The 16,291-nt window shown below is 57.1% G+C and overlaps 1 protein-coding gene across 4 annotated transcripts; it reads left to right on the top strand.

Moving 5' to 3' along the window:
* The first annotated feature begins 382 nt into the window (after window positions 1–382).
* Window positions 383–13,597, top strand: ARRB1 (arrestin beta 1). Of its 4 annotated transcripts, XM_056486000.1 has the most exons (17): window positions 385–875; window positions 5,828–5,858; window positions 6,458–6,518; window positions 6,924–6,968; window positions 7,334–7,530; window positions 8,103–8,162; window positions 8,279–8,346; window positions 8,753–8,888; window positions 8,968–9,052; window positions 9,150–9,222; window positions 9,568–9,705; window positions 9,899–9,982; window positions 10,180–10,203; window positions 11,053–11,123; window positions 11,494–11,545; window positions 12,181–12,288; window positions 12,389–13,597. In XM_056486000.1, exons 1-17 carry the CDS (start codon window positions 856–858, stop codon window positions 12,426–12,428), a joined length of 1,293 nt encoding a protein of 430 aa, XP_056341975.1. In that variant the 5' UTR covers window positions 385–855; the 3' UTR covers window positions 12,429–13,597. The 4 variants fall into 4 exon arrangements, with proteins under 4 accessions (XP_056341985.1, XP_056341975.1, XP_056342002.1 ...); XM_056486010.1 differs by lacking the exon at window positions 10,180–10,203 and having other exon boundaries at window positions 383–875; XM_056486018.1 differs by having other exon boundaries at window positions 387–875; window positions 12,181–13,597.
* Window positions 13,598–16,291: the final 2,694 nt, after the last annotated feature.

The following is a 16,291-nucleotide window of genomic DNA, read 5'->3' as shown; positions in this document are numbered from 1 at the left end:
CACACGTGTCTCTGTTACACACGCGTTTCCCTTACACGCGTGTCCATGTGCACACACGTGTCTCTGTTACACACGCGTTTCCCTTACACGCGTGTCCATGTGCACACACGTGTCTCTGTTACACACACGTTTCCCTTACACGCGTGTCCATGTACACACACGTGTCTCCGTGTGCTCACACACGTGTCTCCGTTACACGCGTGTCCATGTGCACACACGTGTCTCCGTGTGCTCACACGTCGCTCCCCCCGCCCCGCCGTGTGCCCGTGCAGCCGCTGGGGGGCGCCCCGGGCCGTGCGCGCTCCCGCCGCCGCGCCTGTCTCTGTGTGTGTGTGCGTGCGCGCGCACTGCCCCACACTCTCCTTCCCCTCGCCGCCTTCCCGCCCACCGCCTGTCAGCCCCGGCCCCCCCGCGCTCCCCGTATCCTCTCCCCGCGTCTGCTCCCCGCCTTGTGCGGCCGCCGCCCCCGGCCCCGGGGCCGCGCCGCTCAGGGGCGGGCGGAGGCGGCGGCGGCGGCGGCGGCGGCAGCGTCCGCACCGGAACCGGGACGGGCCGAGCCCTGCCGAGCGGCTCCGAGCGTGTCCGAGCGCCTCCGAGCGGCTCCGAGCTGTTCCGAACCAGCCCGAGCGGTTCCGAGCGGCCCCGAACCGGCCGGCGTGGCGTCCGCCCGGGCCGAGCCGATCGGTTCCGAGTGTTTCCGAGCCCGCTCGAGCGTTTCGAGCGGTTCCGAGCGGGCCCGAGCAGGGCCGCACCGGGCCCCGGGCCCGCCCCGCCGCCGCTCCCTCCACCATCCAGCCAGTAATTTTCCAAGCCCAGCCGGCGCTTCCCGGCTGAGCCCGCAGGATCGGCGGGGCCATGGGAGACAAAGGCACCCGGTGAGTGAGGAGCGGGACAGAGCGGAGCATCCCGGGGGGCATGGCCAGGCATGGCGGGAGAGGGTGGGACCGGCGCTGCCGGTGCCCTGCGCTGGAGCCGGGGTCCCCGGGGTGGCCCCGCTGCCGGGATGTGGTGCCCCCCAGAGGGGCAGTGAGGACCGGAGGCCGGGAGTGGTAGATAAATGTTGTCTGGGGGGTCCCGCCTTGTGTCCGTGGAGTTATCGGGGCCGTCGCTGCTCCCTGCCCATCGGATCTGGAGCCTGGATGGGTTTGGGATGGGGGAGGCCGTTGTCACCGCGGTGACGCCAGGGGACCCGGGCCCTGATGTCACTCCCGGCATGCGGCACAGCCGGGGGTGTCAGGGAGCACGTGCCAGCCCTGGAGCGCGGGGACACGAGGGCTTGCGACGCCTCCATCCCATGGGAATGCTGCCATGGGAATACTGTCTTTGGGGGGGCCCCTGTGCAGAGCTGGATGGGGACCCCCACTGTGCTCCCCAGGCCTCCGGGTGCAGACCGGGACAGAACATATCAGCCCTGCAGAGGGCTGTTGGGATTTGAGGGAGAGCCTGATGAGCCCAGCCCTTGCAGGGAGGCCAGGGGGATCTCCTGTGAAATCCGCTCACCGGATGGCTCTGGTCAAGGAGTTGACACTCCCATTCTTCACAACAATCCCTTTCTGTCCCCGTTAATCATGGAGGACAGGGGTTTCGGGGTGCTCCTGCTCATCCCTCAACACCATCGCCCTCCCTTTGCTCATCCCCATGTCCCCTTGGCATCAGGATCAGGGGGCTTCGGTGCAGCCTCTGCCACCGCCATGGCCACGGCAAGAGAGGAGGATGAGGGGGCCTGTCCCTGCCTGGGCGGAACCTTCCGGAAACATTGCAGTGTTTTGGGGTGGCAGGATAGGAGCTGTGGGTTCCTGTTGAACCCATCCGGCGTTTTGGGAAGCGGCTGTTGCTGCTGCCAGCCTGCCGGGTGTTGGTGCCCCAGCCCTGGCTGACAGCATCCGCTTCCTCCCTGCTCAGTATCCTGAATTCTTGGGAATTCATGTTGCACTCCTGGAGCAGGCAGACAGCCCCACAGATCAGGGGGCTGGAGCGCCCACTGGGTGCTGGGTTCCCCCCAGTGTCTGGGTGCAAAGCCCAGGATGCAGCTGGTTTGGCCTCCTGGGCTTTTCGGGTGCCAGGGGGAGCTTGGTGAGCGGCATTCCCATCAGCAGGCGTGCCGGCAGGAGAGGCATAAGCTCATCTTCTCCCTGCCTACGCAGCGTGTATGGAGGGAGCTGGGGAAGAGGGGGGGGCAAGAATTAGGCTGACAAATCCCTCTTCCTTTCCAGTTTGGATCTCCAAACCCAAATCCGCTGGGTGTGATCAGGAGGTTCGGCTGTGGGAGCTGATTCACTATCTGATTTCCCAAAAGCCCATTTCTACTGATTCCTGCTGTGGCACCCCACTTTTCTTGGGAGTCACCAAGCCCTGCAGTGGGAAGAGCTGGAGGAAACAGCTGATTTGGTGGCTGTTGGCATCACTGATCACCTTTTCCTGCTCTTCCCACTCTGCACCCAGCCAGGGCAGCTGCAACCCCACACAGGATGCCCAGCTGCTGGAATTCCTGGCTGCTGGGATTCCTAGCCTGTAGCTTGATCATGGTTTCCTGATGGCTGGGAGGTGCTGCAGTGGTTCAGGTACACCAGAGCCCACCTTGGCTGGTGTTAAGCACCCCTTGCACTTTTCCTCTGGCCCGTAGTCCCATCTAGCCCCTCCATAGCATTCCACCATAGCATCTTGCTGCCAGGGGGTGACTTGCCTGCCACCAGACCTGCTGGTCAGTCCCTCTATCATCCCATTCATCCCCCTGGATGAAGCCATAGGATCTGGGAGCAGGACAGGGATCTCCACTGGGAAGAGAAAGAGCCCTAGAAGGTGGACCAGGATGGGAGACTCCTGCTTCCTGGATGTTGTTTGACGAGCAAACTCTGGTAATGACAGTAGGATTTCTCACCAAGGAAGTTGGTGGAGCTCTGACCCAGCTGGGGGATGCTGCTGCTGAGCCTGGCAGGGTAGAGGATAGATGGATGGATGCAGTAGGGATGCAAAATGCAGCATGGGGCCTGTGGGATGCTCTTGCTTTGGGATTGGCTGGCATGGTTCTCCAGGCTCATCGTGGCACAGCTGGCACGGAGCTTCTGGCCACCACCACGGGGTTGTGCCTGTGCATATGATGTGGTTGCTGGTGGTTCCGTTATCCCTAGAGGTCCCTTCTAACATGGCTCTAGCTAATTAGATCTGCCAGCCAACCTTGTTAGCATGAGAGCTGGCAAAACCCCTGGATTCTCTGCCCTGGGTTCAAAGGCAATCAATGGTGTTGCCATTGAATCCTGTTCCAATGCCCAAGGGAATCAAATCCTCATAAATCTTCCCAGCCAAGATCCAACGGACCCCACTCAACTATTGGCCACCCAAAAAAGCCATCGTAAGCCCTGGCTGGGTGCCTGACAAGCTCATTAAGGGATGAGATCCACGGTAGGGGGAGGGCAGGAAAGATGTGATCTGGCTGTGTGGCAGCATGACAGGCTCAAGGGGCACTGGGGCTGCCAGCCCACGGCATGAGGCCCCAGGCCCCTGATGGGCAGCGGCGGGAGGCCACTTCCTGCCTCGTGTCTCCAGTGTTTCGACACCAGGAAGGGCTGGAGGGGGAGGGAAGGCTTCACACTTCCTCCTTTCCTCCCTCTAGATCCGGCGGCGGGCGAGGGTCACCCCGCTGGCAGCAGCAGGCCACCGTGTCCCAGTGTGCCCCTTGCCTTCTGCCAGCACTGCTTCAGGGGAGATGTGAGCTCCTGCACTCATGGTGTGGGGCCAGGCAGGGCTGCTGCACCCCCAGGATGAGGGGGTGTACCCAGTGTGGGGCCAGCCTGGGCTCCTGCACGCACAGCGTGGAGCTGTGTCTCGAATTCTGTGCAGCTTCTGCACCCATAGCTTGGGGCCTGTGCAGCTGCAGGTCTCAGGCTCTGTGTGGGGCCAGCACTAGTGTGTGCCAGGCAGAGTGGAGAGGAATGGCTCCCCGCAGCACCTGCCATCGATCTCACTTGCACTGGGTTCATTAGCTGCTCCAGCAGTGTCTCCAGGGCTGGGTGGGAGCATCACCCGTGTCCCAGGGCGCTGGCAGTGGCACCCACTGAGCCTCCAGCCTTGGCTGCCTTTTCTGGGGCTTCCTAGCACACCTCAGGTTGTGACCCTCTTTGGGGTTTCCGTTGGGAGCTGGTCTGTGGGGTACAGGGTGACAAGGGGGTGACAGGCTGTCAGGAGGTGCTCCTCATCCTGCTGTGAAGTAACGCCTCATTAATTACCCATGAAAATTTTGCTATTAGTTGCTCTGGGCTCTCAGGAGGATGCATTCATTGCCTTTCCATCCCTGACTCTGGAGACTGATCCCCCCATGGCTTTCAAACCCAAAAATTGTGGGGTGCTAATGACCTTTCATGGCAAGTTGAGGCCTTTATCTCCCCAAGTTATTTAATTGGAGCAGCATTCCAATTCATTCCATCTTTCCTTGCACCAGCACAGGATCACACCTTCACCAGCAAATCCTCATGACAAACATCCTACTGTGGAAGTACTTTCCCCTTTCGGCTGGGAAAAGTCAATCCCCCAGCCCCCACAGGATTGGGGGAAAAATCATCCAGGAAGAGCCAGCAGGATGTTCCTGACATTCCCAGTGGCTTGGGACAGCCAGAAGGATGTCCCCTATATTTTATGTGTCTGGCAGACGGTTCCTTTGGCTTGTCTGGGGCAAGGGAATGAGGGCCCCGAGCCCCCACACTCCCTTATCGAGACCAGATCCCGCTTCCTGGGCAGAGCTGGGCCAGGCTGGGCTGGTCCCCATGGCTCTCAAGAGAGTGGGATGTGGAGACTTGGGCATGCAGGAGTGCAGGGACACAGGGAAGTGGGGACAGAGGATTTCAGGGATATGGGAGTGAGGGGTGTGCCCACACATCTCCTGATGCATCCTACCCCATCATCAGGTAGTCACCCCCAAGCTGGCACCCACCAGCTGCTGCCTTCTCTGCCTGCCCCTTGGCTCGGTGTGGGCAGCTGCAGGCACTGGGGTGGCTGCATCCAGTAGCAGCCTGGGATGTTTTGGCAGAGCCAAGCAGCTGCCCTGGGAAATTGTTTTTTTTGCAGCCTAAAACCGCTACTAATCTTCCCGGATGGTTTTAATGGAATTTAAAGGCGAGGAGGGATTATCTGAGGAGAACCCATTATGAATGGCTTTGTGCCAGGGCAGGCTCCGAAAAATCTGGCAGCGCCAGGCACCCTACCTGCCTGTTCCCGCTCCCTGCATGCAGCAGACAGGCTGGGGATGCTCCGGCATTTTCCAGCAGTGGCATGTTGGACCCACAGCCTTTCTCTCGTGTCTCTGTGGGGTGTTCAAGAAGGACTCTGGGAGTTGAGAGGGGTGTCTGTGGGCTAGTCCCATAGTTTGGAATGGGAATAAAGAGCCCTGGGAACAGGATCACCCAGAATTCCCTTGCTTGTTCAGTGGCTTTGAGATGCATCCATGTGAGGTCATGGTGAGGTGGTTTCATCTTGTGGGATGCTCCCATCCTGCGTGCCTTGACCTCATGGTCCCACACTCTGGTCCCAGGGCCAGGTTGGTGCTGGGGTACTGCTGTCCTTCACAGTGGTCTCTGGGCACCATCCTGAGGTGAAGGAGTGGGCTGAGGTCCTGATGCCTCCATTATCCAAAGCTGGGTTCTGGCAGTGCATGCAGGGTTGGATGCACCTGGCACCCAATGGGACTGTGCCAGTGGATGCTTCTTCCCGTAGGGACTCTTCCTGAAGGGGAGAGCTGGGCAGCTCCATGGGGAGGAAGCCAGGAGCAGACTGGCGGGGTTCAGGAGTGGAGGGTACCCTCTGCTCCAGCACTTATCCTCCTTTTGCTGTTTTGCAGGGTGTTTAAGAAAGCCAGTCCTAACGGGAAGGTAAGGGGGACATGGTGGGGGAAACCATGGGGTCTACAAGCATGGCTGGGAGTTGGGGCTGGGCATGTCCCTGAGCCCTGGATTCCACTCTGCACACTGCTGCCTGACTCAGCAGGAGGAGAAACTGAGGCACAGTGGGGCTGGGGGGGGGAGGGGGTGGTTCTTTCCCAAGGTCGGGGGTCAAGCAGACAGGTTTTGGAGTGCTGGGGTGCAGGTGACCTTTCCTGTGGGGGTTTTGGGTCTGGCAGAAGGAGCTGATGCAGAAAACCTGCCTGGAAGCTGCCTGCCCTGTGCCTCAGTTTCCCCATCAGGAGAAGGGTGAGAGGGTGACACTGGGGGGCTCATCCCTGCATGACAGAGGAGTACAAACCCCTGGGGTGCCTCCCAAGAGTCCCCAGATGCAAAGTGCCTGCAGCTCTGGGGACATCTGGGAATGTTCCAGGCTTTGACTGGAATGGGGTGGGGTTGGCATTTGGGTACCCCAGGGACAGGATGACACTGGGGATGATGAGGAATGTGGACCCCAGTGGGTGGTGACAACATGGGGCGACCCTGGGGGGTTTGCTCTGTGCGCTCCTGACACTCTGCTCCCCCTGCAGCTCACTGTCTACCTTGGGAAAAGGGATTTTGTGGACCACATCGACGTGGTGGACCCCGTGGGTATGTGATGGCAGGAAGGGGACCTCAGCTGCAGGGAGACACATGCCAGGGTGGGCTGGGCTGTCTGGGAGGAAGGATTTTGGGGAGCAGGAAATAGCTGATTTGGGATAATATTCATGTCCTGCTGTGGCTTTGCGTATGCCCTGGGTGTTGCAGGTGCAGACTGTCCCTGCTGACAGTGTGTTTCCCCAAGCCCTGGCTGGCAGCTTGGAGGTGATGACTCTCTGTGTAGAGGGGAGGCATGTCCTGCCCCCAAACCCTGCCTGTACATTCCCCACTAACCCTACCAGCATGTCCCCTGACCCTGCTAGTGTGTCCCCTAACCCTGCCATTGCATTCCCTGACCCTGCCAGTGTGTCCCCCCTGTCCCCGTGACACATTTCTGACCCGATTGTTCCCTTGCAGATGGAGTAGTACTGGTGGATCCTGAATACCTGAAGGAGAGAAAAGGTAATGTCTACCCTTGGGGTCCCTGGGGCCATACAAGTGGCACTGCCACAAAATGATGCTAGCATCCCCATGCAGTCCTACCCAGGCTTTGGCATCTCTGGGCCCTTTGGTGATATTTTCCAGCCCCCTGTCCCCATGGCAGGTTCCCTGTCCTGTGCAGAATGGGAGTGCTGTGGTGGGCATCCCAAGGCACAGCTGGCTGTTGAATCCTCATATTCTCAACATGGCATGTCCACAAGCCACCACTACTTCCCAGTGCTGGTGCATGAGCCAGGATGCCACCTTGCCTTGGTGTCCCCACACCACGATGGTCCCCTCCATGATCCACACCCTGCTACCAACCTGCCCTTGTCACCCCTCTCCAGTCTTTGTGACACTGACCTGCGCCTTCCGCTATGGCCGTGAGGACCTGGATGTCCTGGGGCTGACGTTCCGCAAGGACCTGTTCGTGGCCAACTCCCAGGCTTTCCCCCCGGTCCCCGAGGACAAAAAGCCTCTGACACGGCTGCAGGAGCGGCTCATCAAGAAGCTGGGCGAGCACGCCTACCCCTTCACCTTTGAGGTAGGGTGACAGCAGGTGCTCTAGGGTGCTGAAGGGACAGTGAGCCCTGCTATGGGGACATCAGGGTCCCATCTGGCCCTGTGGGGTCGTGGCTGGCGGTGAGATGCTGCTATCTGTAATCAAGATGCGGCTTTTGGTGGTGGATCTTCAAACTTGTGAGCAGAAAGTAGACACCAGTAGGGAATCTGCCAGTCCGTGTCAGCACTGGGGGTATCCATGCTGACACTGGGGATCCATGCCACAGTGGACAGCTCTGGCAGGGAATGGGGTGCTTCGTGCACCTACTCCTCTGATCTCCGCAGCGCAATCATGGCCACCCCCTCTGGAGCACTGTGACATTTTACGACACTCAATCCTATGGCCTCAAAACTGGCCCTGATGCCCTGATTTCTCAAAATCCCCTGATTAATTAAAACCCTCTAAAATAATGTATTTGTGTAATACTTTGGGATTTGTGAAATGCAGTAGTAAAATGAGGAAATCCTTCCTGGATTTCTTTCTTTCCATTTTGGACAGGAAAGAGAAGTACTGGTAGCCCCCCCAAAAGCTCCTCACCCCCCTTTCCCTTACAGATCCCCCCCAACTTGCCTTGCTCTGTCACACTGCAGCCAGGCCCAGAGGACACGGGGAAGGTAAGGTCCCCTCATGTTCCCATGCCACTAGGCTGTGATGTGGCCACTGCTGGAGTCACCTCTTTGGGGACTGCAAAGGGGTTTCCCTGCCTCCTCCCCTCTTCCTGTTTCTTCAGGCCTGTGGGGTGGACTATGAGGTCAAAGCTTTCTGTGCCGAGAACCTGGAGGAGAAGATCCACAAGAGGTAAGCAGAGAGGATCCAGAGTCTGGGTGGAAGTGGCATCCTTCTGGTGCTGACAGCAGGAAAGGGGCACTGCAGCTTGTTACCCCACCTTGGGTGAGATGTTTTCCAGGATGGGATGGAGTTGTCTTCCATGATGGGGCTTGGATGGAGGTGTTTTCCCAGGTAGGGATGGGTCAGAGAACATCTTGCGGCCGGGATGTCCATCACCCTGCAAGGAGCCCAACACTTGCTGTGGGCAGCCTAGCCTGGCCATGGGGCTTTCCCCTTATAGCTCTTGTGCTCATCCAGACAAGACCTTCTGTGGTGTCCTTCTGACCCAGCAGACAGAAGAGGGGTTTGACCCAGAATGGGCCAAGAAAGAGGGTAGCCTGTGGGCAGTCTGAGTTCTCTTGCTGTCTTCCCGCAGGAACTCTGTGCGCTTGGTGATCCGTAAGGTCCAGTATGCACCAGAGAGACCCGGCCCCCAGCCCATGGCAGAGACCACCCGGCAGTTCCTCATGTCAGACAAGCCGCTGCACCTTGAGGCATCCCTGGACAAGGAGGTGGGCAAGCACTGGGGAATGTGCACTGGTGGGGTGACCCTGGGCATCTCACCATCCTCTCTGCTCTGCTCCCCTACAGATCTACTACCACGGGGAGCCCATCAGTGTCAACGTGCATGTCACCAACAACACCAACAAGACCGTGAAGAAAATCAAGATCTCAGGTGAGGAGTAGGGCCACATCCGCATCCACACTAGTGTCCCTGTCCCCATCCCCATGGGAGCCTTCCCTGATCCCCATCTCGCTGTGTCTCACCCCAGTGCGCCAGTATGCCGACATCTGCCTCTTCAACACTGCCCAGTACAAGTGCCCAGTGGCTGTGGAGGATGCTGAGTGAGTTCTGGCTCCTTGGGGACATCACGAGGAACCCTGGAGACCTCAGGGGGGTCTTGGAGGAACCTTGGAGGTCTCCTGCCCAAGTGCATCCCCACTGGGATGTTGCACTTAGCAAGCTGGGACCAGTGAGAGGAATAGGGAGATGGGGACCCTTTTTCTAGTGGCATCTTGGGGATGTCACTCTCTGCATCCTCCAGGAATAAGATGTTCATCAGGCTGGGGCAGGGATGGAAATAGGTGGAGAAGTTCACCAGGCTAAGATGGAAATGTCTGGGGTGGCCTGTGGGGCTGTGGGAGCTGTGGGTGGCTAGGGCTCTGCCTGATGGTGGCAATCATCTGCAGTGACATGGTGGCCCCGAGCTCGACATTCTGCAAAGTCTACACCCTGACCCCCTTCCTTGCCAACAACCGGGAGAAGCGGGGGCTGGCGCTGGACGGGAAGCTCAAGCACGAGGACACCAACCTGGCCTCCAGCACGCTGTGAGCCCCTCTACCCCCCAGGGCTCCTGTGTCCCCTGCAGGATGGGGGCAGGACCTGGCCCTGGGGACATCCAGCCCCTGCTCCAGGGGTGATGCTTGGGGTGGAGGAGATCCCATGGGGGAACCTTTATGAGGAGAGGGGCTGGTCCCCATGGCTCTTTCCTCACTGATGCCCACCTGCCCCTTCCTCCAGGTTAAGAGATGGAGCCAACAAGGAGATCCTGGGCATCATTGTCTCCTACAAGGTGAAGGTGAAGCTGGTGGTGTCACGAGGAGGGTGAGTGTTGGGCAATCCCCCACGGTGCTGCACCTCCTCTCTAACCTTGGGACTGGTCTGTGCTGCAGGTGGGGCCCCATCATCCTTAAAGCTCCCCTGGGACTAAGCAGCACAGGGCGGGACAAAAGGTGTGTGGGGGTTGTGTGTCCTTGGGAGGGGACAGTGACTAATGTGTTGTATCCTTTGACTCATGCCAGCCTGCTGGGAGACCTCGCCTCCAGGTAACACCCCACTTCCCCCAGTGCCCCCCAATCCCCACTGCAGCCCCCCATTGCACCCCCCGGCCCCTCAGGGTGCTACCTGATCCCATGCCTGTCCTTGGGATTCCACTGTGTTGGGATGCTGTCTCACCTAAAGCAAAAAGTCTGGCAGAGGTGGGGATGAGGTGGTGAGGCTGGGAATGCTGGCAGGGTTTGAATCCTGCATCCTCCTACTTGTACCAGAGTGAGAGACCTGTGGGTGCTGCTGGGGAGAGTGAGCAGCACATAGAGGTGGCTCCATAGGGCTGAGCATCTCTAGATGTGGGGAGGCAAGCCTCTGGGGCTTCCCACGTCTTCATCCTCACATCACTTCCCTCCCACAGGGTCCTTACGGGGACCACGGGACTACTCGTCCTCTTTTGGGACACTTCTCTGTCTGAGCTCTGTCCTACCTGCCCCTGGGACAGCTTAGGCTGTCATGCCCTGATGTCACCATGCCCACTGAGCACTGGGAAAACTTGGTGCACCTCCTGCCATTCCCATGGCACTGCTGGCTGCAGCCTAAGTCCAAGGGATTTGGATCCCCCCCATAGCTGCTAAAGACAAATTTTTGCCATGCTGCTCTCCCTCCTGATGCCCCTCTACTTCCCAGGGGGCCTCTGCTGATCCCTCACCCCAGGGTCCAAGCTCAGCCAAGAGTCATGAGAGCTGCTGAGGAGCTCTATGGAGGATAACACAGGGGTTTGCCCAACTTTGTGGTCTCTACAGCAGCTGTAATGGGGGGTGCTATTCTGCTCCCCTCTGCAAATTTGCCTGGCTCTGCGTGTAAAGTGCAGGCAGGCCTGTGCTTTACCCTGGTGTCTCTTGCAGTGACGTTGCAGTGGAGCTGCCCTTCACGCTGATGCATCCCAAACCCAGGGAGGAACCAGTACACCGGGACAGTGAGTGTCTGTCCCTGGGTGACAGGGACAGCATCCCTGCGGGTGGCAAAGGGGGCCAGTGAGGCTGCGGTGGAGGGAGATTCTTGGCTCCTGTTGACCCTGTTCACAGGGCCTCAGCATTAAAATCATGGGGGTGCTCCCATCACCCCAGTGCAGCCAAACTCCAGGGGGGTTGCTTCCACACTGGAACAGTGGTGACAACCAAAGGGGAATCTCAGCCCCCCCCCAGTGGGACGGCAGTGATGACTGCAAGGGGAGGTCTCACCCACCCTGGTAGGAGGGCAAAGATGATCCTGGGGAAGGTGTCACCCACCTCGGTGGGATGGCAGTCACCACCCTGTGACTAATCCTGTGTCATCCCTTTGTTCAGTTCCAGAAAATGAAGCGCCCATAGATACAAATCTGATAGAGCTCGATACAAAGTAAGAGACTAAAATACACCCCTCCCCCAAATCCCACATTTCGAGTGGGAATGTGAAACATGACGGTTGCATGGCATCCCCCCCCCCATCCTCTAACACCTGCTGTGCCATGGGATTGGCACATGTGATTAACCCCACATGTCACCTGTAATGCATGACGTGTGCTGTTCCCCTCTTTCTTCTCTCCTCCTTCGCCCTTCCCTGCATGGCTTTCCAAAAAACAGGAGAAACTGCAGTAAGAGGCCGCCGGGATCGTGTTGGGGGTGTGGGAGGTTGTTGCCACAGCATTCCCCGGGCTGGTGATATGTTTGGGAGGTTTTAGGGTACTTAACCCACCCAGGTAATCCCTGCTGGTCTGCAGTTGCCCCAGAGTGGGGAAAATGCCAATGGCCCTGGTAAAGCTGCATCTGCTGGAGAGCATGGGGGCTCTTTTTTGGGTGCATTGGGCAAGTATAAATAAGGCTTTGAAAACCGGGGCTCTTTGCTAAGGATGTGGGATTTTGGGGCCCCCTGAGCTGCTGTAAGATTATGGTGGTGCAGACTGAGCTCACTGGGGCAGCTGGGACAGCTTTTCGGGGCAGGGGGTGTTTCACCTTACACCCCACCTAAACCCCTCTCCCTTGTGTCCCCCGCAGCGATGATGACATTGTGTTTGAAGACTTCGCCCGCCAGCGACTGAAAGGCATGAAGGATGACAAGGAGGATGAGGAGGAGAGGACAAATTCCCCGCAGCTCAATGACAGATAAGCGAGCCCCCCCTGCTCGCCACCCTGCCCCAGGGACACCCCTACATTAGGCTGCTTCTCTTTTCTATAATTAATTAATTTTGTTTTCTACCTGTACTGGGAGCCTACGAATCGCCCGATGGCCACAGGACCTATAACCGTCCAGCTGTGCCGTGTTGTCTCTTCATCCAGCTGCCAGAACTGCTGCTTCCCGTGCAGGGCACGGCCAGGGGGGTGCTGGAGGCAGTGGGACTCACTATAACCCTATCCCTGTCCAGCCTCCTGCCACTTAAGAGAGCCCTTTCCTATGAGCTGCCTCTTTTATGAGTTTTATATAAGCCCAGTCTCAACACCAGTTTGCTATGGAGAGGGGGGTTGCAGCAGAATGAGGGGGGGTGGGGTGTGTGGTGTTTTTTTTAAGGCAGCCTTCTCATGGGAAAAGGCACCTATGCACCTCGGTGTCCCCTCCTTTCACCCATGGCCAGTCCCCCTCTGTCCAGTCCTGCTGCATGTGTTCCCTCCCTGGGATGCACGAGCCTGGCTTTGACTTTGGCCCCTGCCCCAGCTGCTCCAAACAAAGGGGGTGGGCAGCAGTTGCCCTTCTCTTCCCCCCAAAGTGGCCAACCCCAGTGGTCCTTCTAGCTACATGTATTTTCACACCAGAATAATCTCCCTGGAGGAAACCAGCTCAGAGCTGGGAGATGCTAGGCCCAGGTGAAGGTGGCAGAGGGGACCTTGTGGGTCTGTGCCCTCAGCCACGCACTGCTCGCTCTGGGAGAGGCCTCAAATGCCTCTTCACAGCCATGGCAGTGTTGTGGAATAGCCTTGACCCCAGCGGGATGTTGCCAGGGATACTTCTGTCCTGCCAAGCCCTCCTGGATGATGTTTCGCTCTGCCTGCATGGGATGTAGCACCTATTTGGGGGTGGGGGAGAAGCCGGGTGTTTGCCACCCTAATTGGTGTTTCAACAGATGCTTGTACCTCCCAGATTGGTGGTGCCAGGACCCCCTCCCCCCTCCAAGGGTCTCTGGTCTCCCACCACTCACTGAGAGGCAATTCCCACTATTTATTGTGCTGTTGCAGTTAGCGTTGTCATCTGAGAGCATTTTGTGGGGATAGCTCCATCCCCCTGATCCAGTTTGTGGGGTGCTGAGCTGAGCCCACCCCCCCTCCCCCGTGATTTTTGGGTAAAGCTGATGGGCAGCGTGGTACTTCTTTTTGTAAAGTGGTTCCTTTGTACTGATCATTGATACCTGCTGCTTTGGTTTCTCCACCCTGTCTGTGATGTTTCTGTGTTCTGTCAAATAAATTATTCTAGTTTATTAAACTCAGAAAAAAAAAAAAAAAGGAAAAAAAAGAAAAAATGGCAAAATACAGTCCCAATGCCTGGACAGTTCTGTTGGCTAAGGATGGGGGAACTGGCAGCAACCATGGAATAGTTTGAGCTGGGAGGGACCTTGAAGCTTATCCAGTTCCATCCTCCTTGCCATGGGCAGGGACACCTTCCACTAGACCAGGTTGCTGAAAGATCCATCCAACCTGGCCTTGAACACTAGTAGGGATGGGGCAGCCACAGCTTCTCTGGGCAGCCTGTGCCAGGGCCTCACCACCATCACAGGGGAATGTTTTCCCTCCTGCACAAGGACCAGGGAGCAGCAGCTACCTGCCCTGCTCATGCCACCCATGCCTCCACTGATGACAGTGTTCCTGGTGTGCAGAGACATGCAGAGAGAAGCCAAGGAAGAGATGAAGGATTCTGTATCCTGCAGCAGGGACTGGGCATTATTTTGGAAATGAAATGCATGGCCATGCAGTACCTCATGAGCACAGGGCACTAATGAGCTGTTTGTTAAACAAGCCATGTCTGCTCTGTGTCCTGCTGAGGAACTGCTCAGAGATGATTGTTTTAAGGATCACAGAATCATGGAGGTTGGAGAAAAACTCTCTAAAATCATAGAGTCCAGTGGTTCCCCTAGCCCTGCCAAGGCCACTAAACCACTGCAAGAGCCACATCCAAACATCCGTTAATGCTGCAGGGAGCTTCTCGTCCTGTTTGAGAGCAGCAGGAGCCAGGACTGGGGAATGAGCCAAGCAGCACCTCCATTTATGGGCCTGAATTCAAAGACAGTCCCTCATGGAAGAGCTGCTACTTGTCCCCTCACAGTCAAAAAAGGAGAAATCCTGCCTCAAGTTGTGCCAGAGGACATTTAAATTGGATATTAGGGTAAATTCCTTTTCTAAAAGGAATGTTCAGCCTTGGGACAGACTGCCCAGGGCAGTGGTGGAGTTACCATCCCTGAAGGGATTTAGCAGATGTGTAGATGTGGCAATTGAGGACATACATGGTTTAGTGGTGGGCTTAGCTGTGTGTGGGTAAAGATCGAACTCCATGATCTTAAAGAGATGATCTTAAAGAGCTTTTCCAACATGAATGATTCCATGATTCTATGTCCCCAGCTCTGTGGCCTCAGTGAAGACAGGCCTTCTAGAGGACCATTCTGTGGTAGAGTTTGGACACATTCATGTCCCATGCAGCTTGAGCTCCCCTTGCTATGCTGATGCTATGGGGAGGGAGAGAATGTCCTTAAGCTGGTGCACTTCATGGGTGTCAGCATTTGTGCCAGAGGCTGTCCCAACTTTCCTACCAAAGACCAGCCTGGCCCCAAAGCCAAAGTCTCCACAGTCACACAACCACACTCTGATCCCACATGGGCATTGCCAGAGGCTCCATGTGGTGCACAACTCTCCAGATCCCTCCTGTGTGCATAATCCCTTCCCACAGCATCTGTGAGTACTTAATATTTTTCCCATCTCCAGTCCCCTGTCAAATCTGGCTCAAGCTGGACAAGAAGGCTTAAGTTATTTTAGGAAAAAAAGGAAGTTTAGATGGGTTCAAACTGAACTATTGCTTAAGCCCCATTTTGAAAGCCAAGCAAATTTGGTTCCCTGTCCTCGTTGTACTATCTGCATCACTGTGATGTGGGAGGGGATCAGCTCCTCCACATGTCCTGGCAAAGGAGGCAGTAAGGAAGAGGTAGCTGGCTACTGGGAAGGCTCCAGTGGTCTTCTCTCCACCTCAAAGCCCACCTCCTCCAGGGTGAGACCCTCCCTCTGTGGGTGTTTCCCCCAGGAAGGAGGAGCCGCACAATCTGAGTCTGCACCTTCTGTTTGCCAAATCACCTGCTCCCAGGGGTGCTTGAGGAAAACCCGCTGAGCTCCAAGATCCCTCTATGAGAACCCTTCATGTCTGTGGGCTGCTGTGGGTCCCAGTCTTGGGGCAGAAAGGCAGCTGCTAAATGCAGGATCCTGCAGGTCCTGGTGCAGGTGAAAGGTGCACTCGGCTCTACCACAGCCGGAAGGAACTGACTCGAGCAGATGGAGAGACTAGAGAGTCAGGAGCCCTCCCTGCTGCCTGCTCTGGGGCAGAAATGCTCCCAGGCTCTTGGTCAGAACATTTCCCCCAGTTCAGCAATGGCTCAGCTGGATTGGTTTTGCTGTGGACCCTCGGTAGTGGAAAGGATGCTCAGGCACTCCTGCAGGAGAGCTCAGCTCCTCTAGGATTCAAACAGGCTTTGCTGCTTTTGCCCTTTGCTGATGGTGGTGACACAGATCCATTCCTTTAGTAAGTGACAAAACATCAACATCCCCAGCATTGCGAAGGACATGTTGCCCCTGCTTCACATGCTACCAGGCAGAGTCTTGGGATGAGTGGGAATGCCCAGATGGCTTGTCCTGGGAGAAGAATGGAGCAGGTTCCAGGCTCAGCCACCAGGCAGAGAACTGTTGCCATGGCACAGAGTCAGTACAGCACATTCCCAGTGTAAGGTTTCCCTAGGTGCTCTTGAAATACAAGCCTTCACCCCACCTCACCTCAGCTGACACCCAGAGCAGAAGGGAGCCTTTTGCAGGCAGGTTGTTACTTCTCAATTAACACTTTTGTAACAGCGTGGGTGTTGCAGGAGTCATCACCTGCTTCCTCAGCCCAGGAAATCACATCAGTTCTATCAAATCTAAACATGTA

The sequence above is a fragment of the Oenanthe melanoleuca genome, chromosome 1, assembly GCF_029582105.1.
Source record: "Oenanthe melanoleuca isolate GR-GAL-2019-014 chromosome 1, OMel1.0, whole genome shotgun sequence".
Classification (NCBI taxonomy): Eukaryota; Metazoa; Chordata; class Aves; order Passeriformes; family Muscicapidae; genus Oenanthe; species Oenanthe melanoleuca.
Note: the sequence above shows the minus strand (reverse complement) of the source record. Positions and strands in the feature narration are given on the sequence as shown.

Excerpts from the sequence above, each read along its gene's own strand:
- ARRB1 (XM_056486000.1), top strand. The coding sequence starts at position 856 with ATGGGAGACAAAGGCACCCG. Across the intron at positions 5,859-6,457 it reads AAGCCAGTCCTAACGGGAAG|CTCACTGTCTACCTTGGGAA; the intron begins GTAAGGGGGACA and ends CTCCCCCTGCAG. Across the intron at positions 9,983-10,179 it reads CTGGTGGTGTCACGAGGAGG|CCTGCTGGGAGACCTCGCCT; the intron begins GTGAGTGTTGGG and ends GACTCATGCCAG.